General features: G+C 47.0%; 1 protein-coding gene across 2 annotated transcripts in view; it reads left to right on the forward strand.

Moving 5' to 3' along the window:
• Positions 1–26510, forward strand: part of MTDH (metadherin) — a 49073-nt gene extending 22563 nt beyond the window's left edge. The window contains exons 4-12 of one of the 2 annotated variants that reach the window (XM_040431252.1): positions 3252–3404; positions 6132–6347; positions 6795–6878; positions 13999–14091; positions 15554–15684; positions 16686–16802; positions 20203–20313; positions 23157–23313; positions 24198–26510. In XM_040431252.1, the coding sequence (XP_040287186.1) occupies positions 3252–3404; positions 6132–6347; positions 6795–6878; positions 13999–14091; positions 15554–15684; positions 16686–16802; positions 20203–20313; positions 23157–23313; positions 24198–24268 (1133 nt within the window). In that variant the 3' untranslated portion in view covers positions 24269–26510. The remainder of the gene's footprint in view (positions 1–3251; positions 3405–6131; positions 6348–6794; positions 6879–13998; positions 14092–15553; positions 15685–16685; positions 16803–20202; positions 20314–23156; positions 23314–24197) is intronic. The other variant, XM_040431253.1, reaches the window with a different exon arrangement.
• The last annotated feature ends 208 nt before the right edge of the window (positions 26511–26718 follow it).

A 26718-nucleotide genomic window follows, 5' to 3' on the forward strand; every position in this document is an offset into this window, starting at 1 on the left:
AAAGTTTTTGCATTGTTTTCTCACGCTGCAGCAAACTATTATTTTAGCAATCGAGTATTCTACCAATATTTTTTACGATCAATCGAGTACTCTTAAAAAGAAAAAAAATGTATAGACTCATCAGCTCCACTATCCCCCAGTGCCTTCAAGGGAACCTGTCACCGGGATTTTGTGTATAGAGCTGGGGACATGGGCTGCTAGATGGCCGCTAGCACATCTGCAATATCCAGTCCCCATAGCTCTGTGTGCTTTTATTGTGTAAAAAACCAATTTGATACATATGCAAATTACCCTGAGACGAGTCACAGCTTGAAAATATGACTCTTCTCTGGTCACACAAGTAAGATATGACTTTTATGCTAATTTACATATGAATCAAATCGTTTTTTTCTTACACAATAAAAGCACTCAGAGCTATGGGGACTGGGTATTGCGGATGTTCTAGCGGCCATCTAGCAACCCATGTCCTCAGCTCTATACACAAAATCCCGGTGACAGGTTCCCTTTCAGCTCTTTCCCCACCCCAGTGCCAAAGTCTCTGCTCCCCTTGTGCCCTCCTCCTGACACCCAGAGTGCACAGAGTCTTTGGTTGCTATGACGCAGTGCACTCCAGGCGCCCGGCCATAGTCATACCCCCACCCCCTCTGTGTCACTAACTTACGTTTCCAGCAGGGGCGCCGCCGACACTCAATCGTTTCGCGCTGCTCTGGGCCTGATGTCACACAGCGAGTCAGGTCACGGCGTGCGTACGTCACTAGGTCAGTGCAGCGCGGGACTATGGAACTGCTGTGGAGTGTCCGGAGGCCCCCTGCTGGAAAGGTGAGTATTCCAAGTGCATTGCGGGCCAGCAGGATACCACAGAGCGGGAGTAATAGCAAGCGCTTCACTCTCGCTTCGTAGTCACGTGACACAAACGAATCCTCGTTGCAAAAAATTTGCATTGAGGATTTTTTCTGTGTCGAATTACTTGATTTAATTGAGTACTTGTTGCAGCCATGACCACCCCCCTTCTCATGATGTGCACATGAGACAGGAAGTATAGGAGGAGGGGGCTGGGATAAGTCTTGTGTACACAGAGTAGCCATTTGTTGGAAGGAATCGCCTAGCTAGGAATAGAGCAAAATAGATATAGTTACAACCACATGCAGCTGTAATAGACTACAGAATAGTAAATCTACCAAGATAAATCCCATTTCTCAATAGTACTACAACAGGATAGACTTGCCTTTCAGGATCTTGTGAAAGCAGGGTTACCACCATGTGGAGCTTTAATAGACTACCAGAGTACTAACTCTACCAAGATAAATTCCCCACCCCGCTCAAATATATACAAATATTAGCAGAATGACCTGGCTTCACCGGTACATTTAGACTATTTCATTTAATGTTTGTTTGTGATTAAGGTATCCAGTGTCCTCTATAACGGTGACCTTCACATGGCGTCCCGCCCCCTTAGCGGTGGCCTTCACATGGCGTCCCACCCCCTTAGCGGTGGCCTTCACATGGCGTCCCGCCCCCTTAGCGGTGGCCTTCACATGGCGTCCCGCCCCCTTAGCGGTGGCCTTCACATGGCGTCCTGCCCCCTTAGCAGTGACCTTTTGACAACTCAAGAGTTATGAGAACCTGGTGTAACTGTGTTTGTCAAGACCTGAAGGAGCTGCAAGCTTCTATTGGATTATAAGGGTCATGTGACTGTGTGAACGGCAGTTAATCTTTAAGTGAAGCTGTGATCTCCTATTGGCTAATACGGAACCTTTCTGGACACCTGATGTGTCAAATGTGGTGCAGATCGGTCCAGTCATTTGGCCATGCATAAAGAACAGACAGAAATTCATATTTCTATATGTGAGAACCCAGACAATGGTTTGTGTGAGAGAAAATACCTGTTCTGATGGAAACCTTCACTGTCTGTCAAATCTATAAGATCTTCCCCTCTAGGCATAATGGTTATAACTCGTGTAGGGCTTTGTCTAGATCATCTTTGTCCTTCTTTTAACGCACGCACATGACGTATTCTATAGCAAGGCTGCTTCAGATGGATGTTGTACAGTGGCATCCGCCGAAGATGCTAGAAAAATGGACTATTCTTAGGCGCCGCTGCAGATGGAGTCTTTGTGTTTTTGTTTGTTTTTTGAAAAGGAGAAAACTACAACTCCAAGCATGTCCAGATTGTTGTTCTGAAGCATCATTCAACATTATAGGGAGAGGGATATTAGAGGACAGAACTACAACTTCCAGCATGTCCATACTTTTATTATGGAGAGGCAGGCTGGAAGACGCATGTTTGGGCTCTGGGAACCGTTACTCACACCTAGCTGTGCGCTTTGAATCTTGTTAGCATAACCAACTTCATTTTCGTTTGCCTGCATGGATAAACTACACTAAAGTATTGTTTTAATGCTGGTACACACTGCTACATTGCCTATCCTTTAGTTCTATACAGTGGATGTAGCTGACAGGTTCCCTTTAAAACAGGGATGCTCAAGTTCGGCCGTCCAGCTGTTGTAAGACTACAACTTCTACCATGCCCTGCTGTAGGCTGAAAGCTGAGGGCCGCAGGTTGGCCATTCCTGCTTTGAAGGATTTCTGTCATGAGAAAAATCGTTATGTAGCTGACTGACATTAGCGACGTGCTAATGTCAGCAGTACATAACAGTGTGATTTAGAACTCCCTGCCTGCCGCCGTTCCCTCAAAATAAAGATGTTAAAATTATGCTAATGAGCCTCTAGGTGCTATTAGGGCGTTGCTGCAGCACCTAGCGGCTCCGTCTTCTCACCCTTTGGCACGCCCATGAACAGTTGATTGACGTCCCAGTTCTCCTCAGTGTCCTGTAAATCCCACACCTTCCCGTTTAGTATTCGGCGCAGTGAGTGAAGGACACGATTCTGCTGCCGGCTTTCTTCCGTCGGCGGAGTGAGGAAGCCGGCAGCAGGAGCGCGTCCTTCACTAACTGCGCCTGTGCCGAATACTAAACGGGGCGGCCTGGGATTTATGGGACACTGAGGAACTCTGACATCAATCAATTGTACATGGGCGTGCCAAAGGGTGAGAAGACGGAGCCTCTAGGTGCTGCAGCAACGCCCCACTAGCACCTAGAGGCTCATTAGCATAATAATTTTTTAAAGTCTTTATTTTGAGGGAACGGGTTTAAATTTTAGCATGCAAGGTGCTGCAACTCTTACCCTTTTTGGTTGAATAATGGGTGGAAATAGAGGAAAACTTAGTGGCATTCTGGATTTTTGTTTTCTAGGGAACTGGGAAACCAAAATCAGCAACAAGGAAAAGAGACAACAACGCAAACGTGACAAAGGAGCCGACGGCGACGGCCCTGATACCGCCACCTCAGTGCTGGAAGCTTTCACCGTTATACCAACCCAGACTGCAAACATCCGTAAATCCAAAGGTGACACAAGTTTGTCTTATTGTACTATTTATTCAGATTACTTTTTTTTTTTTTTTTTTTTATTTTTTTATTGTAGAAAGAAAAAATGTTTTCTAATTCTTTAGAGAATAAGGCTACTTTCACACTTGCGTTGTTCTTTTCCGGCATAGAGTTCCGTCACAGGGGCTCTATACCGGAAAAGAACTGATCAGTTTTATCCCCATGCATTCTGAATGGAGAGTAATCCGTTCATGATGCATCAGGATGTCTTCAGTTCAGTCATTTTGACTGATCAGGCAAAAGAGAAAACCGTAGCATGCTACGGTTTTATCGCCGGCTAAAAAAACTGAAGACTTGCCTGAATGCCGGATCCGGCATTTTTTCCCATAGGAAATGTATTAGTGTATTATTCAGAATGCCGGATCCGTCCTTCCGGTATGCGCATGCGCAGACTGAGAAAAAAATGAAAAAATAAATGCCGGATCAGTTTTTGCTGGATGACACCGGAAAGACGGATCCGGCATTTCAATGCATTTTTTCGACTGATCAGGCATTTTTAAGACTGATCAGTCTTACTAATGCCATCAGTTAGCATACATTTTGCCTGAACCGGCAGGCAGTTCCGGCGACGGAACTGCTTGCCGGATCTCTCTGCCGCAAGTGTGAAAGTAGCCTAAAATTATCAGAATCTGAGAACAGGCTCCCCTGTTTAAAACCCTCAGCTATTAGAGGACCTTTCATCAGTTTTTACTTGCTAAAATCACTACATCACGCAGTAGCCCAAGATAAGATCTCATTGCGCCCTTTTTTTTATTTTTTTTCTCTTCCTCATCCGCTCCTCCATTCCAGTGCTGGGCCCCTTGTTCAGTTTAGGCACCCTGTATGCTGATCAATAGCATTGGTAGAGGTGGGGGGGTTGCACACAACCAGGGAGCAGGGGACACCCCCTGAGAAAAGCTGCTGTCTCCTCCTCCCTGTACTGATGCATACAGGAATGGGGGGCACAGCTTCACAATGGAGGAGCTGATCAGTAAAAAAGAGCGTAATGAGAATCTCTCACTCTAGAGGTCCTGCCCATGTCCATGTATTAGGATAGTGCAGGGATGGCCAACCTGCGGCTCTCCTACTGTTGTAAAACTACAACTCCCACCATGCCCTGCTCTAGGGGAGGAGCAGCCAATGGCAGATGGGGACAAGCCGCAATACTAGGAAAGCTTGTCTCCGCCTGCCATTGACTGGTAAGTAGATTCAGTGTGAGGGGCCTGGCATATCGGGGAGCATTTGTTAGTCTCGGATAACCCCTTTAATATATTAATGATAATTTAATAAGCTCTCAATAGGGATCGACCGATATTGATTTTTTAGGGCCGATACCGATAATTTGTGAACTTTCAGGCCGATAGCCGATAATTTATACCGATATTCTGGGAATTTTCATTTTTGAGAAAAAAAAATTCCTACACAAATCTGCTGAAAATTAATATGTTTATTGTTAATGTGTATTTTTTTTGTTTATAATTTATAAATCTTTTTCATTTATACTTAATATTTTTGTGTGTTTTTTTTTTTTTTTTTTACTAACTTTTAACCCCCTTAGGGACTAGAACCTTTGTCCTATTCACCCTGATAGATCTCTATCAGGGTGAATAGGATCTCACTCTGTCCCTGCTGCTCTGTGCTTTGTGCACACAGCAGCATGGAGCTGAACATGGCAGCCAGGGCTTCAATAGCGTCCTGGCTGCCATGGTAACCGATCGGAGCCCCAGGCTTACACTGCTGGGGCTCCGATCGGAGGAGCAGGGGAGAGGGGATCCTGTGGCCACTGCCACCAATGATTAATACTGGGTGGGGGGGGGGGGGGGGCGCACTGCGCCACCAATGTTTTTACTATTGGCCGGGATTGGGATGGGGGTGGGGGGCGCACTGCGCCACCAATGATTAATACTGGGGGGCTTGGGGGGGCTGCAGCCAGCTCCCGCCTCCTGTATATGAATAAATGAGAGGCTTATCTTCATTGGTGGCGCAGCGGCCACAGCCCCTCCCCTCCTCTTATGTTCTATCCCCTCATTGGCGGCAGCGGCAGCAGCATCACAGGGGGAGGAGACACTGCTTCCTTCTCCCCTGTGCTGCGGAGGGAACACAGAGAGCGCTGTCAGCAGCGCGTTCTGTGTTCCCCATACGTTATCGGTATATCGGCAAAATTGATGCCGATACCGATAACGTTCAAAATCCTCAATATCGGCTGATAATATCGGCCAAACCGATAATCGGTCGATCCCTAGCTCTCAAGTGTCTCCTAGAACAATACAGCTTCTTGAAGCACTAAATAGATGCATCCAGCCTATGCTTGTGTCATGCTTGCTGAGGGTTTTCTGGTGGAATAGGATTTGAGGATTATTTTTCAATGTGAGATTTTACATTTGCTGACTAAAGTGAAAGTGAAGAAATGTATGTTCACTGGCATGAAATTTGCCAATTTTCAGGATAGTCATTTGACGTTGTGGACTTGTCATTAAGATCTATGAACGATAATCTTCACTAATGGTTAGCATTGAATATTATGTCCAACACCCTGGTCACAGTGGTGCTGTAGACTGGACAGTGCTTTCGATGATGCCCTGTAAAGTGCTAGTTCATGCTGGAGCACCTTTTCACCCCGGCTACGCGGCTGATAGATCCGCCCCGTGTGCAACTACCCTACGGCCACGTATTTACACTGTGCTCATTACTGTCTTGTGCAATCACCAGGCCCAAGTGACTCCTCTACGCTGAATGGAAGTAACTGGAATGAGAAGCCAGCTAAAGTAATTCCCGCCCAGCCAGTGGAAGAAAAATGGGTGCCCACTACCAATACAGCAAGCAAGAAAAAGGCAGAGCCTTGCACTTGGAATAGGGAGACTGTGGACGCTAATGGAAAGGAGTGGAGCGCTCCATGGAGCGAGCGTTCGATCTTCCCTAGAATAGGTAAAAACCTGTCAGTCGTATTTTGTTTTATTTGACTTTCGGGCCCCTTTCAGACGAGCAAGTGTCACGCTCTGGACTCGCAGGGTGAGTATCCGACAGCTCCCGTCCTGAACTTCCAGCACTGCCGGGGTCGCATAGCATTATATTGATTTATGTGATGCTATGTAACCCTTAGAGTTCTGGAATGTATTGGATAACACTGACCGTGTTAGGTCAGTGTTATCCAATACATTCCAGAGCTCTAGGGGTTACATAGTATCTTAAATCAATATAATGCGACCCCGGCAGTGCTGGAAGTTCAACATGGGAGCTGCGCTAAGAGTCCAGAGCGTGACACTCGCTCGTCTGAAACCAGCCTTAGGTTGTAAAATATGTAAAGATATACATATAATTATGTGATTTCACTGACATCATTGCTAACAATATATGATTTGGTTTCTTTGTCAGCCACATGGTCCAGTGTGGATTCGAGATTGAATTCTTCAGAACCGAGGGCACCGTTTTCCATTGGATTAAACAATGCTGTTTCTGGTAGGTTTGATTTTATTGCTAGTTTTTCTTTTAACGGCTTTGTGCATCTTTGGGAGCAGTTTTTTGTATTTATTGTACTCATTTTGAGCTAATCATTTTTCTCGCCCAGTTTCCTTGGGGGACACAGAAGACCTTGGGTATAGCTCATCTCCATAGGAGGCGTGACACTAAGTGAAAGCTGTTAAGCCCCTCCTCCACAGCTATACCCTCAGCCTGGAGAGAAAGGCAGCCAGTTTTTGCTTAGTGTCCAAGGAGGCAAGACACTCCCTGCTCTGCAGGGCTGGTTTCTCCTTGTTTCAATTTTTACTTTTTTCTTTTCTTTTTGTTCCAGATCATCAGGGACAACAGAGACGCACTAGACCTCTCTGTTCTCCCGGGGTTGAGCTGCGCCAGTGCCGGTCACCCGCACTGCTGCCTCCCCCACAGAAGGCAAGGTGGATCAGGGCAGCCCAGCTCCCCTACATCCCGCCAGCGCAAGGGTCGCCCGCACGCCAAGTCCCTCTTCCAGCGTCCTGCCACTACGGTGCCAGTAGCTGAAGGGGCGACCCTGCTGGAATGGACCGAGGGTGAAGACGGCTGTGGTAAGAGAGAGGCTTCTCCAGCCCTACGTCCCCCACCCCCCCCACCCTGGTCTCCTGCGTGCCTACCCCCATACTGGGCCTCTAGTCCCCTGCTGGATCTATGCTGGCCCCTGGGGTGCCGCAGAGCGGCAATTTCCTTCTGCCTCCCCCTGCCTGGCTCCCATAGACATGCAGCCAGTGGCTGTCTCCACAGCCAGCTACAGAAGCGGCAACTAACATGGGTGGAAATCAGCACAGGCATCTCCTACCGGAGTGTTGCTCAAGGCCTGAGGCTCCTGACGGCTGTGGAGTAAGGCCTCGCCTCCGGCCGACATTGGTAGTCCGGTGCGGCCGGGCGCCGCAAAATCTTAGCCCAGGCTCCGCGGCCTGCTAGGCCGCCATTCCGAGCCCCTGACTCTTCCGGCCGGCGGGGTGGGCTCCCGCGGCCGGCAAGCCGCCATTCCGAGCCCCTGACTCTTCCGGCCGGCGGGGTGGGCTCCCGCGGCCGGCAAGCCGCCATTCCGAGCCCCTGACACTCCGGCCGGCGGGGTGGGCTCCCGCGGCCGGCTTTGGGCTTGACGTCTATGCCCAGCAGGCCCCGGCTGACCGTTGGTGCCGGTCGGTGGGGCTCCGCTAATTTTAGACCAGGTTTCGCGGCCTGCTGGGCCGCAATTCCGACCGGCCCGCGGGGTGGGCACCCGCGGCCGGTTTTGATGCGCCACTCCGCCTCAGGTCCCGGCGGTACATACCGGGCGCCGCAAATTTAGACCCCGGCTTCACGGCCTACTAGGCCGCAAAATTCCGGCCTCTGGTGGAGGGGGCGGGAACTTCTCCAGGCGCGAATTCTTCCCGCCGGGAGGTTCCTCCGCCCCCAGGGGATCGCAGCGCCGCCCTCCAGGCCGGATCCATGTTAACCCTTTGGGTACAGGCCGGCTCCCAATGGGCCTGTATGGCTGGCCCCCCTTTTCCTGACTATCTGTGCCCCTATAGGTGGCCCCCCTTTAGCCTCAGAAGCTGTGTTTTTAAAAAAAAAAAAATAATAATAATAATAACAGATTTCTTTTGGACTGCGCAGGACGCTGCAGCCTCATCAGTAGTGCTGCATGTCTGCATGCCCTCTTTCCACAGGTGGCATAGTGTTGCGCTCCCAACCTGCGTAGGTGCTAGGGCATTTCCCCTTTTAGGCGGTTTTCCTGCCCTCTTCCAGGATACGGCGCTGGCCAAGTGCATGCGGCCCTTCCGTAGGCAGCATTCATCATCTCTCCAGTTATGGTGCCTGCCATGTGCATCCCCCCCCTCCTAGGCGGGATACTGCACTCTCCCTGGCTGCCGGCTGGCCAGGTGCATGACCCCCTTTTAGGCGGAATACTGCACCTTCACCGGATACGGTGCTGGCCATGTGCATGACCCCCTTCCATAGGCGGAATGCTGCACTCTCTATGGATTTGCTGCCGGCCATGTGCGTGACCCCCTTCCATGGGCGGAACGCAGCGTTCTCACTGGATTCGCTGTCGGCCATGTACGTGACCCCCTTCTCTAGGCGGAACGCTGCACTCTCACTGGTTTCATTGCCGGCCATGTGCGTGACCCCCTTCCATGGGCGGAACGCAGCGCTCTCACTGGATTCGCTGTCGGCCATGTGCGTGACCCCCTTCTTAGGCGGAACGCTACACTCTCACTGGATCTGTTGCCGATCATGTGCATGACCCCCCTTTTTAGGCGGAATACTGCACTCTCACCGGATACGGTACTGGCTATGTGCACGACCCCCTTCCATAGGCGGAACGCTGCACTCTCTCTCATGTGCTATGATGTACTTATGTACTATGTTGCTATGCTGCACTCTCACTGGTTTCGCTGCCGGCCATAGGCATGACTCAGGCAGCATACATACATCCTTCCGTCTGTGGTTGTTTTCTCGCAGGTACGTTGCTGGCCATGTGCATGTACCCCATACATGGCGGGGTGCTTGCACTCTCGCTGGATCCGCTGTCGGCCATATGCATGACCCCTCTTCCGTGGGCGGTGTACGCACTCTCGCTGGATTCGCTGCCTGCCAGGGGCATGCCTTCCTTCCTCAGGTGACATACACACATTCTCACTGACTGTGTTTGTCTCTCACCAGTACGATGCTGGCCATGGGTATGACTCCCATATATGGCGGGTGCACGCACTCTCCCTGGATGAGATGCTGGCCATGTGCATTACCCCCCCCCTTTTTTTCTGGGCGGCATGCTACACTCTCTCCGGATACCTTGCTGGCCATGAGCATTGCCCTCTAACATGGGTGGAACGCTTGCACTCCCATTGGATACGGTGCTGGCCTTGTGCGTGGCCACCCCTCATTCCATGGGCAGAATGCTCATGAGATTCACGGCTGTCCTTGTATGACTGTGCTGGACTTGTACATGTCCCCCTTCATTGGCAGAGTAGTTGCACTCTCGCTAAATCAGTGTTGGGTGTATTATTGCACACTCACTTAATGCTAGGATAACCCTGTGCATGTTCCCCTTTCACTAGGTGGACCTCCTGCGTTCATGCTGGATTATAGGGTATGTCCTGCTTCTCTGAAGTAGGTACGGCCTTAGGCATCACTCCCTTTTGGGACCTGCCTTGCACTCTTGCCGACTGCAGTTTGCCAGATACAATTTCCCCCCTTTTCGGGGCGGACTGCTTGCGTTCCATCGCATGCTATACTAGGCTTGTGCATAACTCCCTTTCAGGTTGCACTTTGCAATTCCGTACATGCTGTGGCACTCTGTGGCGAGCCCCCCTTTCTCGCTAAATTAACCTTTTGCAGTGAGCGGACGTTCTTGTGCGTTGTTTGGGCCGTGTATGCCTTCTCCTCCTGTAGGTGGGTTGGCCTTCTCACTGCTTACGGGCTGCTCGTACGTATGCCTCATCTACTTCCTGCGGCATACCTTTGTTTTCTTGGGATACGATGCCTGCCACAAACCTTGCACTCGTCTCTAAGGAGTTCATTCTGTCCACCTGACCCGGACGGGCTCTACTTGCTCTCTGCTGCACGGAGCTGGGTGGTACTCATTCATTTAGTTGGCCCTTCATCCCAGGGAATGTTCGTGGTTCCTAGATGCGTGCCCATTCGTCCTTCCGCGGTATTGCTTCCCTGCGCTAGTGGTCACATGGTCGAGAGTGCGGTTGTCTGGAGCGCCCCTCGAATTCTTCGTTGGCTCTGGCAGGACTGCGGTTCCCTTGCCTGCTGCAATTTCCTCCTCTTCGGATGTAGTGTGGTATGAGTCCTTCATCTTGGCGCCTCTACGCTACAGTCTGATCTGCTACCAGGTGCGGGCCGCTTTTCTCGGGAAGGTCACCCAAATTCTCTTGGGTGCTCGATTACCCAGGTCCGGAGGACCTCCGCCTTGGGTTCTTCAGGGTATTCTCCTTCTGCGAGGCGGTGAACCGGGCATCTCACAGTGTAGCAGGGTTCTGCTTTTGAGCTGTCCTATGGCTTCCCTGTTGCCCACTCCTCCGTTCGGTTGGAGGGTGTTATGCCGGCCTCTGTCTCGACTACCTTATCTCGCCGGCTCTGTTTGGCCCCCGCTCGGTACAGATCACTCTGATGTGGCTTCTGTCCCGCCAGACTTCAGAGGTTGTTCCTTCACTGTTCTCCCCTCTGGGGAGAGCATGGTTGTCATGTGGATGGTTCCGGTGTTCCTTTTGGCCTCGTACTGTCTCCCTTGTTCACACTGGCTGTATTAGCTGTGCCGATTTATCGAGTCTACCGCGTTCTGTCCTCCCGCTGAGTGCAGATTGTGTGGTCCATTCTAAGACAATGGTCCTGCTGTAGACTTACCTTCTCGGTAACTTGGGGGGACTACCTTTCGGTCCAGATTGTCCTTTGATCTCCTACACCGGGACTGTAGAACATGGCTACATCAGCATGGACTATAGCCTGTCTTGTCCTGGCATCTGGCGGATGCTGGGCGGACCCTTTTGGTTCCTTTCCGTCTGTCCTTCTGCTCCCCCACTCGGGTGGATACGGGACAACGTTGCTCGGGGGCCGACGGGACCAGTTTGCCAACTTCTGCCCGTGTTACTGGTCTGCGCCTGATCACATTTGGTTTTTCGCCCGCTTGCCAGGCGACTCCAGCGGGTTCGCTACTGCCCGCTCCTGGCTGTATTTCGTCCAGGATCTGTCGTAAGACTTATGGTTTTTTTATCTGGGGTTCTGTGGGAAGCTGTGCATTCCCCACTCTGACTTTTCTCTCCCCATGTTTCTGTCTTTTTTCCAGTCCGGCCTGGACCTGGGACTGGGATTCCTTTACTTGAGGTATCAGTGTCAGCGCTGTTCTTCCTCTTCCAGCGTTCCCCAGCCCTCTGGGCCTGTCAAGACCTTCTTACTCGAAATGGCTCTTTGGTTCCTCTGTACTGTCCTTCGGTACCGCCCTGGGAACTACATACTGAGTTCTCGGCGCTCCAATCTTGTCCTTGGAGCCGTTACAGAAGTTCTCTCTACCCCTCCTGTCCTGTACGGTTGTGTTTCCGTATCAGTCGTGTCTCTGACGGGTGCCTGAATGGCCCCCTTTTTGTTCTGAGCCTTCTGTCTTTTCCCAGGACAGGGCTGTTCTACATCCCGTTCCTTCCTTCTGAAGGTGGTGTTTGCCTTTCGCTTCAACACTTCACCAATTTGGACGTTGTTTGGGCCTTGCAGTTTTTACTTGGAGATCTCCGACTCTTGTCGACGTTCGGTCTCTTGGGTTTCCTGGAGGTCCGCGCTTAGAGTTGACGGACTCCAGGGTGGTTTTCCTCCGCTTTATCAGATTGGCTATTGCTGAGGTTACCGCACCGAGGGCAGGATTCTGCCTTTACTGTCACCGTTCATTTCACCAGAGCGGTCGGTGCCTCCTGGGCCGGAGGCTTTGGGCTTCGGCCATGCATTTGAGCAAGGCGGCCACAGGTCTTCCTTGCACGCTTTACAGAGTTCTACAGGGTGCATACTCTGGCTTCGGCGTATGCTGCCTTGGTCCGCCTGGGTCTGCAGGCGGCGGTTCCTTGATGCCTTCGGGTGCTTCGCCTTGGAGCTGTGGTCCCTCCCCTTTTGGACTGCTTTTGAACGTCCCAAGGTCTTCTGTGTCCCCCAAGGAAACTGGGCGAGAAAACGAGATTTTTGTATAACTTACCAGTAAAATCTCTTTCTCGCTCTTTCCTTGGGGGACACAGCACCCACCCATTCGTTGTTTTTCTCTACACGGTTTCCGAGTTTGTGTTACCCGTTGGGTAGTTGGCTTGTTGGTTCCTTGTTGGACTTTGCCTTTTCTCACTGCTTGGACACGCAACTGGCTGCCTTTCTCTCCAGGCTGAGGGTATAGCTGTGGAGGAGGGGCTTAACAGCTTTCACTTAGTGTCACGCCTCCTATGGAGATGAGCTATACCCAAGGTCTTCTGTGTCCCCCAAGGAAAGAGCGAGAAAGAGATTTTACTGGTAAGTTATACAAAAATCTCGTTTTTTAATTGGTCTTTATTACAAATGTGGAGTCCCCCCCTCTGTACAGGGCTGAGATGCTCTAATAGAGGGATCTGAATTTTCTCTCTGCTCCGTCAAAAACATTATTTGTTGCAAAAGTGTAAAGTAGAGAAGACTGAGCATAGATTGCATGGAGCGCAGGATGTCTGTGCTGCAGTATTTTAGAAGCTGTGCAAAATAAATACCTAAAGCATACTGTTAGATGTATAGAATTTATTTCATAGAGATTCTGTCTGTCGTAGTGGAACAGCGCTCACCTGCTGACTGGGTGGGATGAGATGCCTGGAACACGGCTGCCTTGTAAATCCAAAAGAAAAGACTGCTCCAGCTTCCCAGTGAAAAAAAACAATGGTCTTGATTTGTTAAGCGATTAAAAACTCCCACATATGGCTACGCTCTCATCTATGCGTTTTTGGATCAAATCACGATCCTTTTGAGTAAGGATCTTGATTCGATCTGAAACGCGTAGACGAGTATCTATTTGTGGGAGTTTTTATCGCTTGACAAATAAAGACTATTGCTTTTTTTTTTTTTTTACTGGGAAGCTGAAGCTGTCTTTTGGAGAATATATTACACCCGTCACTTCTCCTGATAAGTTTGTTTTAGTAACTACTTGCAGTCTCTGTGATGAGCATTCTGGAGCATTTTTTTTCTTCTGTTTTGCCCTCTCTCTCTTACACCTACAAGAATTTTTTTGAATGAATGTACTACTTGGTATCACCAGTGATGAGAGGGTGTCGCTGCACTTCTGACACTGGCAGCACTGATAGGGCAATGTCTGACTCTGCATGGGCATGCCCCCAACTGGTGACATCCAATTGGGGATTCATTCATAAACTTCTAGTAGGAACAGTGGAGGAATGACACAACACAGTCATAACAATAGGCGCTCCAGAAGCGTCATTTAGCATGGAGTGCAACTATTTCACTATAACGGACGTGTCGAGTGGTGACGGCTACTCTTTAATTTGGGCAGAATTTACATTGTGAAATGTGATCACTAGAAGTAATGTTTGGAGCTGTGCTGGTCTGATTAGATCACATTACTGACAAAACCTCTCGTTCTTATTTTAAGCTGCTGATTCAGTTCCTCAACCAAGTGTAACTGAGAAGCAATGGGAAGTGATCCATGCAGAGCCCAGCGCAGATGATGAATGGTCTGGCCTGAGTATGTGTGCATTTTATTAATTTGTTCTCATTTGTTATATATATCTTTAAAAAATATATATAATTTTTTATTTTTTTTGCAAACTCTTTTTATTCTCATCAAAAGTAGTTTTTAGTATCAAAGCTGAATACTGCCAGCTATGTTGTATTGTGGTTTTAAAACTGGTTAAATTTGGGCAAAAGCCTAAAGCCTGCTTCCCAAATGGATCAGTGCTCGCACCACTGGTTTATTCATCTGACTTGTATCCCTGGTTATACCACCCAGTATTTACTGCATTTTTCGATCTTTAAGACGCCCTCCAGGTTTAGACAACAAAAAATTTGAAAATAAATATTTTCCAAGTCCCAGCACACCCTCCAATCAGATTCCTCAGCAGCTATATGTACGTTGTATAGCGGCTGTGCTTGGCATTGCTGCACAGCCCCATGCATTTGAATGGGGCTGAGCTGCAGCTACTCCGCATGACCGATGTACGGTGATGTCGTTTGCCTAGGAAGCTGATGCAAAACACGTGTCGGGTGTCTTTTGGAGGTACCATCATCCTGGTCTGTATTTTACATGTTTCACTTGTATTGATGTTTCAAGTCTAGGGGTGGCGCCATATGGTATTATGTTACCTCCCACGCATATATGCCCCTTCTAGTAGTCCTATGAATGATTACAATAGACCCGAATTAGGCACCTTCTTGTGGCTTTTGTTTGTCGGTGCCTTTTCATGTGCTTTTTATCATGTATTTTTAATGATTCGGTATACTTTGTACATTTGTGTTCGCAGTGTGCTTTTGATATTCTATATAGGTGGTTTGAGTTTTCTTTATGCACCTGCAATTATCCAATTGTTCTTAGTGGCCTATTTTGATAGGTGTGCTGGCCTAGGAAGAGGCACTCGCAGAGCACACAGGCTCTTTTAAGGCTACTTTCACACTAGCGTTTTAGTTTTCCGGTATTGAGATCCGTCATAGGGGCTTAATATCCGAAAAAAAATGCTTGTTTTGTCGCCATTCATTTTCAATAGGGACAAAACTGAACAGAAGGGAATGCTCCAAAATCCGGGGCGGTTGTATTATCTGTAACGGAAGCGTTTTTGCTGTACCCTGCCGGATCCAGTAAAAACGCTGGTGTGAAAGAAGCCTAAAAGCTGAATGGCGGGGGCCCCAGTTGTCTGACCCCTGCCGACCTGATGTGGATGATCTGGCACCCTGACTGGGCTGTAAGAGGCAAGCACTTTATAGTCCACAAAATACTGTGTTTTGTTTTTGTGGGATTCCATTGTGTTGAAAAGCCTAGCTGATGCATACTGCCGTAATGTATTGCAAAAGGACCACAGAAGTCTATGGGAATGTCCAGCATTTGTGTGAATAGTCTGTCGAGTATCCAAGGAAATTCTAATGGAATTGCATTTTTCTTCCCTTTTTGCTGCTTTTCAGAAATGGCTTTAATATCTATTTATTAATATCCGCAGATGGTCTTAATTCAGCCGACCCCAGTTCTGACTGGAGTGCACCAGCGGAGGAGTGGGGTAACTATGGAGAAGAGGAACCAGCACCAGGCAAACCGAATAAGAAGGCTGAGCAAGAAGTCTCTAAGGTAAAGGTAATTATCACCAATAGAGCAGGCGTAATAGCTGTATATTGACGGTTGCTGTATGAAATGTGCATCATTATGAGTAATGTGTGCACTCTTTAGCCTAGGTATAAGAATGGTGGTTGTATGGCACAATTTATCTCGTCATCATTGTGTCATTTTACGCTTGAAAATGACACCATGGAGAAAGTTTTAATTCCATCTTTATAGATGCTGGGGCACATTTATCTGTGCTACATGTTTGCGCTATAATTTGACTTTTTGCACTTGTCACTTTTGAGAAGGGGACACGGCCTCCATGGTCTAACAGGTTGAATATAATTTATACAAGAAGCTGGAGTAAATTTTTGCTGAAATCCACACCATTTGATGGCTAGAGTTCAGTTTCTGATATACAGGTAGCCAAAAGATATGCCAAATTTATTGAGGCCTGTGCCTCTTTGCTGCATCTTTCCTCAGCGCCTTATGAAACGCCAGTCTTAATAAATCTGCAGTTGACTGGACTGTTGCATGTGTGCTTGACAGCTGAAGGCATCTGCTTACAAAAATGAATTTTTAATATATACAAATGAGGATCTACGAGAAACAGGGGCATTAACGTTACACCTAGAGGCTCTGCTCTCTGTAGTGGCCGCACCCTCTGCACTTTAACTGACGGGGCCAGGTGCGATGACTTATTCACTGTCTGGCCCTGTTAAAGTGGAGAGGGCACATCAGAGCCTCTAGGTGTAATGACAACGCCCCCGTTGCTCCTAGAGGATCATTTGCATATAATAAAACATAATTTTCTCAGCGATGTGGGCACATATGTACATGGGACCAACACAGATGTCTTCAGCTGCCTAGCGCACATGTAACAGGTCAGTCAGTGTCATAGGTACAAATCTGCTGACAGATGCCCCTCAATGTATTCAATTAATACCTGTCAATTTTATCTGGTGGCAGCTTTTATTTTTAAAGGATTTGAAACTATTTTTAATTAACCCAATTGTGGTTTATGTATGCTGCAGGTTTCTGATGATGATAAAGAAAAGGAAGATGGAGCTGCTCAGGGTTCTGCTGGCAGCAAAACTAAGAAGAAGAAGAAAAAGAAGAAGCAAGGAGATGAATCTGGTTCTGCCACACAGGTACCAATACCTTGGTGCTCCTTATGTAAGAGAGGTTAAAGTGTAACATGTGATAACATTTGTAGACTTCTATTGAGAGAGGCAGACACACACAGATGCTGCTGCTAGTCGGAGTTCTTTCTCACTATTCAGTCCTGCTGTGTATTGTCCTGCACTGCATGCTGCTGGTGCCTCTTAGATTGTGCTATATAGGGTTTGGGGAGCAGGGTTCTGTAGATGGAAGACATCATAATGTCTAGTCTTCTACTGTGGAGCTAAAATATAGGAAAAGTAGGAGGAGGGGAGCTGCTCTAAGTCATATAATGGTCAGATGTAGTCTTGTTCCTCATGTGGACACAAGATAGCCAAAAAAGTTACTGAAATCAAATACTTGAATATCTATACATGTAGCTCATTCTTTGGGCACCTATGAAGTGGCTCCGATATGACCAACAGGAGGAGGAAGTAATCTAGTTAGGCCACTGCTTAGAGAAATGCAGCTATTCTGATTTCTTTTCACCTTTCATTATACAAACCACTTTAGTGTTGATAATGTATCTTAAAGGGATTATCGGGATAGGTCATCATTATCACTTCAACGGTGTTCAGAGTCCCCGCTGATCAGCTGTTCCACCGAACCGACACACTCACCAGAGCTCAGCCCCAATCACTTCAATGGGCCTAAACTGCCAGTGGGTCAAGTGACCGATGTATGGTGACGTCACATGACCAAGGAAGAGGCAGTGATGGTAATGGAGCGCCCGGCCTCTTTTAGCAGCTGATCGGCGGGGTCCCGAGTGTTGGAACTCCGCCAATCTGATACTGATGACCTTTCGTTAGGGTGGGTCATCAATTATTCACAGGATAACCCCTTTAAGGGAAATGGCTCACCAATTGTGAACTCCCAGCTGAATATGAAGACTTCCAATGCTCAACTTATGCTGTTGCTGTTCAGGGCTCAGAATGATTTCAACAGTTTGTTACTGACCTAGCGTTTTACACCAGTTTATGCTGCCCTCGGGTATCCCCTTTAAAGGGGTATTCCATTTATTACATGTGAACACTACCACTGAGTGACCCCCCCCCCCCCCCCACACTGATTCTCAGAGCAGTGGTCTTGCACCCCTGTACAGGACCACTGTCCTAATGGAGCGGAATGTTGATAATGCACCCCACCTCTCCAATCCTTCTCTAGGTGATGCCCGAGATAGCAAAGTTCTGTACTCCATTTCCAACAGTCCCATACAACACGAATGGTGAGGGACCCAGTGGGTGCACCCTACTGATCAGTTGGTTATCCCCCATCCACTAAAATACCCATTTAAAGTCCCAGAGAATTCCTTTAAGCATAGGCATGATTTCACTGTAAAGATCTTAAAAAACTGTTGCCTGTTTCGGAGCATATTTTTGTTGGGTTATATTGTCACTGGGATCTTCCTGGTCGCATCCTGCCCCTGTAGATTACATTTATTTATTTTTTGCTTTATCTTATTACTGTCCAGAATAGGAGCTCTCCACCCTCTGTGCTGTCGAGGAGCAGTGTAACGACTACTTCCTGCCCTGACTGACCAGAATAATTGCTGAAAATATTCTTTGCGTGTAAAATGACTTTATGCCATATCTCTGTATGGACTACGGTGGTTGTAATACCAAAATTTTGATTTGATTTCGATACCATAAAGTTGTATTGTGATACTCAATACCATTTGATACCACGTGGAAAAAATAAAACACCAAAAAAAGCCACGTGCATTCCGCATTTAAAAAAATGGCAAATCGCACAGTTTTTATTTCCGTTACGTCGTTCACCGCATAGATTTTAAAAAAAAATATTTTAATAGTTTGGGCTTTTCGGACGTGGCGATATATAATATGTTTATTTATTGTTTATAAATTTTATATGTAAAATTGGGAAAGGGGTGATTTATACTTAAAGGGACACGGACAGGCCCAATAAGCAGAATTAGCTATATATATGCATGCAGAACGGCGGTTGGGACGCGGCTGGCTCGGCAGAAGTGAAGCTGAAACGCCGCCCCTTGGGCAGAAAGAAGAGCAATTTACATCAGGTTATAAAACATGAGTTTGCTGTATTTATAAGGTGGACAGGGGTTATACCTATATGTTTTTAATACACATTAGAAGACCTGTGCATGCATATATATAGATAATTATGCTTATTGGGCCTGTCAGTGTCCCTTTTAAGTTAAAAAAAAAAACACTATGGGGCTAGAACCTGGGATTGTTTCATCCCTTGTCCTATTCACCCTAATAGAGATCTGTTAGGGTGAATAGGACTTCACACAGCAGCAGGGAGCTGACCATGGCAGCCAGGGCTTCAGTAGCGTCCTGGCTGCCATAGTAACCGATCGGAGCCCCAGGATTACACTGCTGGGGCTCCTATCAGAACTGCCACTGCACCACCAATGGGGTGGGGACCCTGTGGCCACTGCCACCATTGATTTTAATATTGTGGGGGTGGGTGCACTGCGACACCGATGATAATTAACCTTTAATACAAGAGGTGGGTGTCGGCAGCAGATCAACAGCAGTTAACCCCTTAGGTGCCGCACCTGAGAGGTTAACTGCTGCTGATCGCAGCTCCCTGTCAGAGGCAGGGTGCCAGCTATGTGATTCTGCTGCCGGCATCTGCCTCCTGTATTAAAGGTTAACTATCATTGATGGCGCAGTGCGCCCACCCCTCTCTCATTGGCAGCAGCGGCACAGGGGGGGAGGGAGAGAGTGTGGCTCCTTCTCCCCTGTGCTGCTGAGGGAACATGAGCGTGCTGACAGCAGCGCGCTCCATGTTCGCTGTTGCTAGGCTGTGCAGTAGGGCAGCCTAGTATCGATAAATGTCAAATCCCAGTATCGTATCGATACGGGACAAAATTATCGTTTGGGTTTCGATACCTGCAACAACCCTAGTATGGACATGAACAAAGTGGCTGCTACATGACAATAGTTTTTATTTTTTTTGTGCAGATTGGCTAAGCTTGTCCATATTTTAGCTTAATCGCTTAAAGGGGTATTCCGGTTAGATTATCTGCTATCTACAAGATGGGGGATAACTATTAGATCGGCGGGGATCCTACTGCTGGCACCCCCACTGATCACAAGAATGGGGGTCCCGTACAAATGAACGGAGCGGCTCCGGAGTTCCGAAGATAGCAGAGTACAGCGCATGGTTATCTTCGGAAATTGCCATAGAAATGAATAGAGCGGCAGCACACATGCCCAGCCGGGCACTCTGTTCATTTCTCCAGTAATAGGACCCGCACTGATCTAATAGCTATCCCCTATCGTATGGATTGTGAATAACTTTATCTAACTGGAATATCCCTTTAACATACAAAGTTTTTTGAAAACTAACTAGAATTGTCAGTGGCTATATGGTGATATTTTATCATGTTTTATATTTCAGGAAGCAGAAGGCACAAGGGCTGCTGTGGACTCCTACAAAGAGAATTCGGTCCCAGCTTCATTACCTCCTGTAATCCCCCCAGTAGTTGCAAAAAATAATGTGCCGAAAGAGGTATGTTCGAGTTTGATTCATAGCACATCATAACTTAGAGTAACTAAACATTTACATACACTTTCACACTAGCGTTTCTATTTTCCAGTATTGAGATCCGTCATAGGGTCTCAATACATGAGAAAAAACCGCTTCCGTTTTGTCCCAATTCATTGTCAATGGGGACAAAACTGAACGGAATGTTCCAAAATGTATTCCGTTCCGTTTGGTTGCGTTCCCATACCAGAGAGCAAAACGCAAGTAAGCTGTGGTTTTCTTTCCGTCATGGGAAGCTGAGCAAGACGGATCCGTCATGACCCACAATGCAAGTCAATAGGAACGGATCAGTTTAACTCTGACACAATTGAAAACGGATCCGTCCCCAATTGACTTTCAGTGGAGTTCCTGACCGATCCGTCTTGGCTATGTTAAAGATAATACAACCGGATCCGTTCATAACTGATGCAGACGGCTGTATTATCAGTAACGGAAGTTTTTTTTTTTTTTTTGCTGGATCCGAAACGCTAGTGTGAAAGTAGCCTATTATACTTTTCCCTGCCTAAAGCTCACCAAAACTCTGTTCTCTGTACACTGCAGGCAGCTCAGTGGTGTACGGAGTACATTTTATCAACGGGGCAGCAGCAGCGCTGTGAGTACGGGCAGGAGCACATATCGATGCTCCTGCCCTCGGAGGATAACGAACTCTTGGCATAGCACATTGGTACCCGTGTACTATGCCAGGATTAGCTGAGCGGAGAGGGCTCCTGCTTCTGCCTGCTCAGCTAAGCTAAGAGACGTGTATTGTCCAGGGAGCACGGGCAGGAGCAGCAATATGTGCTCCTGCCCGTACACACAGCGCTGCTGCGGCCACATTGATAAAATGTACTCCGTACTCCATACACCGCTGAGCTGTCAGTGGTGTATAGAGAACAGAGTTTAAAAAATGTATAAAGTATATTAGACAGTTTTATTAGGGCATTAGTGACAACATATTAAAAGTTTATGTAAAGGTTTAGTTACTCTTTAAGGGTCCATTCACCTGGCCGGCACCCCCCATAGAACTGCCTATTCTCCGCAATTGAGGACAAGAATAGGACATGTTGTTTTTTTTTTTTTGTTTTGTTTTTTACGGAGCCACCGCCCAGAAGTACAGGGCCGCGCTACAGAAATGTGGATGCGGAGAGCACATAGTGTGCCCCCATAGAGAATGAATGGGTACGCACCCGTTCCGGATATTGCGGAACGGATGTGGACGCATTTGTGGACGTATGAATGGGACCCTAAAGGGGTTTTCCAGGATTAGAAAAACTTGGCCACTGTCTTTCAAAAACACCAGTCTTGTATTGCAGCTCAGCTCCTTTGAAGTGAATGGAGCTGATCTGAAATACAGTATCTTATACAACCTGTGGACAGGGGTGGTGCTGTTTTAAAAAAAAAAAAAAGCCTAGTTTGTCTAATCCTCAACTAGATATGCAGCTTATTAAATATTTCTAGTTTATGCTGCCTTGCAAGGGTAGCGACTTATAATGTAGGTTACTCGTATGGTGTTCTCTTCCTTTCTCAGTCAAAATGTGTTCTATCTTTTGCGGGGCTGCAGAGCGGACATATGGATGTGGTCAGCATACGTTGAGCTGTCCTCATCTTTGCGGTCTTATTGAACTGAACGGGTCTGAACATATGGTCGTGTGAATGCCCCCTACACATAGTGTTACCCTCGTTATAAAACAGTGACTTTTGATATGTCAGGGCCAGGTAGCGGTGTTCTGGCTTTTGTCATATTGCTCTAGCAGCTAACAGTCCACAATGCTTTTCTGGCGGTAGTTACCATGGCTTGTACTGCTTCCCTCCAGTAACTGTATTGAGGAAGTTGTAGTCTGAGATTGATGCCTGTAATTAAAGTCAGCACAGTATAAAGTGAATAATAGAGAGATATTGTACAGCTGGTGATGTCCATCCATCCCTTTACTCTTAAATGATCACTAACTTTCCAAATATATTATTTTCACTTTAGGTGAACCTGAACAAAAGTGCAAATTACTTTTGATTTGAAAATATTTATGTTATTCACCCACAAAATCTTTTTGAAATCCCTGCTACTAGGGGCCTGCCTTCAACAATTTTGCTGCCCACTCATCATTACTAAGTGAATCCCGTTCTTAGCAGCAGAGAAAAAGCTAGACGGTCTGAAGTGGGTGCGTCTTTCTTCATTGGCTTGCTCCTGAGCTCAGTGAGATTCTGCTTATGTGCAGAGGCCCTCCTCTATCAAGTGCTCACGGCTGGAAGGCGGTCAACTCCTAATCCTCTGACACTGCAGAGAAGAAATGAAATTATCCCCAACATGTAGAATGCCTCCCTCAAGTGTGCAATTGTGTCCCCAGCCTCACACACACACACCAAAGAGGGATGATTACTTAGGCTGCTCTTAACTTTGAAATGCACTTTATGAACCACACATGTGCCTGGGAGTCTTTTCTCTGCTCTCCTCAGGCTGGTCACAAGTTTGTGAAGGGAAGTCTAGACCAGTATAGTACTGGCAGACTGGCTGCAAGAGGACAGCACAATGCTGATTTACAACAGCAGAGCAATTACCATCCAAAAACACAGCACCCAAATCCTTGGGAACCTTGGATATAATCCAAACCGCGTCCCCGCCAGGACATGCATTTTTTATTTTTATTTTTTAAAGATATTTTAGAAAAATCAGTTACCCCATATGCAGAGAGCTTTTGAGAAATTTAGACAAGGTGACAATTTTAAAGAATTAATAATTAACCCTTATGTAAGTGCAAGAATTAGTGAACTGCATCTTAAACGTTTAGTGGTGCATTGTTTGCATATATTTAATTGTTCTAAATTTGTTTTAGAAAAAAACTGTGCAAGAGAAGCGCCCTCGTACTATATTACCTGAGGCTCCTGTATCTGCCATGCATAAAACTTCTGAGAAGGGCCCAGCCCAAGTGAAGCAGCAGGAGGCCAACACTTCCGTTACCAAGCAGAACAGTGTGTCTCCACCTTCACAAGGTAATAATTGCTGCTCCTTTCACATTTTTACTGATGGAGTACTAGTGGTGATCCTCCTACCAATAAACTATTTATCACCCGTTAATGTTTCATGGGAAAACAAATTTAAAGGGATTGTCCCAGTTTATTGAAACTTAGCCCAATGCCAGTAAACTGTACAAAACAAAAAATATTTCTATACTAGTCTGTCTCCTCCACAGTTTTTAGCACAGCACCTAACTGACAACCCTGTTAATGGAGAGTTACATTTTTTTAAGGACACACCTCTGGGACCCGCACCTACAACCAGAACGGAGTGGGGAAATGAGTGGAGGGCGCATGCGCAGCCACCCTCCGTTCATTTCAATGGGGCCGCCGTATGCGCGGTGCGCTCCCATTCACTTGTATGGGAGCAGCGCTTGATGGTGGATGGACCCCGGGAAACCGAGGGTCCTCCAGCCACAGCTCTCCCCGTTTCGTTCTCGTTGTAGGTGCGGGTCCCAGAGGTGGCACCCATCACACAATGGGGCATAGCGGTATGCCCCCATTGTATGTTATGAAAATGCCCCTTTCACATGAGCGAGTTCCTTGCATTGGACGACGTGCGTCAGCGAGAGAACCCATCCTGACCTCCCATGTAACTTTTACATTTGTGGAGGGTATTGTATTACACTGACAGCATTATGTCAGTGCTATAAAATACATTCCTGAACTGTAAGGGCTACATAGTATCATAAATCAGTATGATGCTATGTGACCCCGGCAGTGATGGGAGGTCAGGATGGGTGCTCTCGCTGACGCTCTGCGAGTCCAATGTGTGGAACTCGCTGGTGTAAAAGGGGCCTAAAAGTTTATTGGAATTTTAATAAGCCTGTATCTAATTGAAATAAATCTTACCCTTTCAGCCAAGTCCGAAGAAAGTTGGGAGTCCCCAAAAGAAGTGAAGAAGAAGAAAAAGGCCAGGAGAGAAACGTGATTTTCTTTAATCACTGGAAGAAAAAAAAAAAAACATGTTCAGACACTCATGAAGATTATGCTGTTTATGCAATAATTTGTGAACATGTACAGAATTTTATAACGTCTGCATTTTTAAAAGAACCTGCTGTCAATGTGACCTCCCTACAGGCAGGAAGGAGAAAAAAAAAAAAGAAAAAGACAAAGTAACTGAATCATGGATGAGATCGAGACCATACAGCGACGATGGAATCGTGCAGAACATCACATTTGCCAACGGAGAACTTTTCAATTGATGCGGAACAGACTTTAATTCCTGATTCTACTAAATGGTGACCTGTTTACATTCATATTGTGCCCTGTCCAAGTCTCTGAGAGAACAGATCATATGCGGGGACTCCCTGTGAAATAACAGCTCTGCCATCTATTGTCCTTTTTTATTATTGGTGGCTATTGTTTTACGGTAGCAGCGTGCCAGCCTGTCATTTTACCAATCGTTCGCGTTTCATGGGATGTGTGAGCCGTCATGCAGTGAACAGGAGACTGAATTGTGATCTAGTGAATGTATGAGCAGTTTCACTCTCTTACTTTCGTTGGTTTTGCTAGAATCGTCCTCTATTTTGTATTAGGTTTAGCTTTTTAGGGCGTGTCCCCCCCCCCCTTTTTTTTTTCATCATACTGATATAATACTTGCACTCTAGCCATAGCTTGGCTAATAATCAAGTTTTCAAGGATGGTTGTTGGCGACAAAGCTTTTTATTTTATTTTTTAGGGCTACCATTGGTTATTAATGAGGCAGCCATTATTGTCCAATTACGTGAGCTATACTGGATATGTGTATGGTCGTGGTGGCTTCAGACAGCTTTAATTGACGTTGTCAAGACCTCCAATAATCAGGAATGTTTTTTACTGCCTTAACCTGTAGTCTTTAGTATTCATGAACAAAATTAGTGTTTTTATAATACAATATAATCATTAAAAAGATACATGATTAGTCCTGACAGTAGTGCCTCCCCCACCCCCGAAGCTTACAACCTGTCAAATTTGTGTCAGTGTCAACAAGACGTGTGGAATTCATCCCCCTTCATAGGCAATGTAATTACATTCATTACAATTTACAGCTAACTTTGTATCTATCCATTGTGCATGGTGAGACGGACCTTGTAAATAGCCTTACCGAATGTTCTGAAACTACAAGACCATTGTGGATCGAGATAGCCATGTCCTTCTACATAACGCCTGATCATGCTGTGATCAGTATAATCCGGCCCTATACGGTTCAGCATGGTAAGCTTCCACCTGTGGCCATTTCTGGTTCGAGAAGGGTGATGGTAAAAAAAAAAAAAAATTACCGAAGGGGATAGGTCATCAATATGAGATCAGCAGGCAGGGGTCAGACTCCTGGGATCCCTGCCGATCAGCTGTAGGAAGAGGCAGCCGCACTCCTTGAGCGCTTAGGCCTCTTCCTAGGCCATGTGACTTCACGAACATCCGTCACAAGGCCAGGCGCAGCTCTGCTCCATTCAAGTGAATGGGGCCAAGCTGTGATACCAAGCACAGCTGCTATACAATGTATGGCGCTGGTCTTGGTGAGCTGCAAGGAGGCTGCTGATCTGTGGGCGTACCGGGAGTCAAACTCCCACCGATCTCATATTGATGACCTATCCTGAGAATGTCATCACTTATGTAAATCCCGGAGAACCCCTTTGGTGTTTCCTTCGGAGTATTCCTTGGATATGCCATCGGAGGAAGGACCACCAGTCCTGAGCATAGAGATGTAGTGCTGGTTCAGAGCTGCCGCCCCTTCTGTTTTTCGCCTGAACAGTGGCACTCCCAGCCACCCGCTGTGTAGAGGAGCTGAATTTGGCTCCAGCTTGAATGGAGCTGTGCTGCAGTTTCCCTGCACCGTCACCTAAGGCCTAGTGATCGTCCCATCACACAAAGTGAAGGCATATGCCTTTTCAAGAGGAAAGGGGGGTACAGGTTTAGAAAAAAAAGGGTCTGATTGTTTTCCAAAAACAGCGCTGCTCTTGTTCGTATATTGTCTATCTAGTATAACAGCTCAAGCGCATTGACTGGAGTGACAGAGTGAAGAGTGGAGGACTTCTTAGAGGAGCTGTTCAGAATTGGGGGACAAAAGTGAGATTGGCATCTGCCAAGAGGTGATTAGTGACGCACTGATGCCACTAGTACCCAGTGACTAGATCAACTGCAAAGATGCTTTTACTGATCATTGGCAGTGAATTAACTTTAATATTTTGGGGGGGGGGAAAAAAATTCCTGGAGGGAGGGGGGGTAATCCCTGGAAATCTATTCCTAATTTTTACACAAATGTATTAAATCTAGACAATTCCAGTTGCAGGAACATGTCAAGTGCATTCACATGTTCAAAACCTTTTGTTTAATTCAGTGATATTTCTAAGTTGATTTTGTTTAAATAAATCTTGCAAATCCAGCGTGTCTTATCGGTTG

This window comes from Bufo bufo, chromosome 5 (assembly GCF_905171765.1).
Source record: "Bufo bufo chromosome 5, aBufBuf1.1, whole genome shotgun sequence".
Classification (NCBI taxonomy): Eukaryota; Metazoa; Chordata; class Amphibia; order Anura; family Bufonidae; genus Bufo; species Bufo bufo.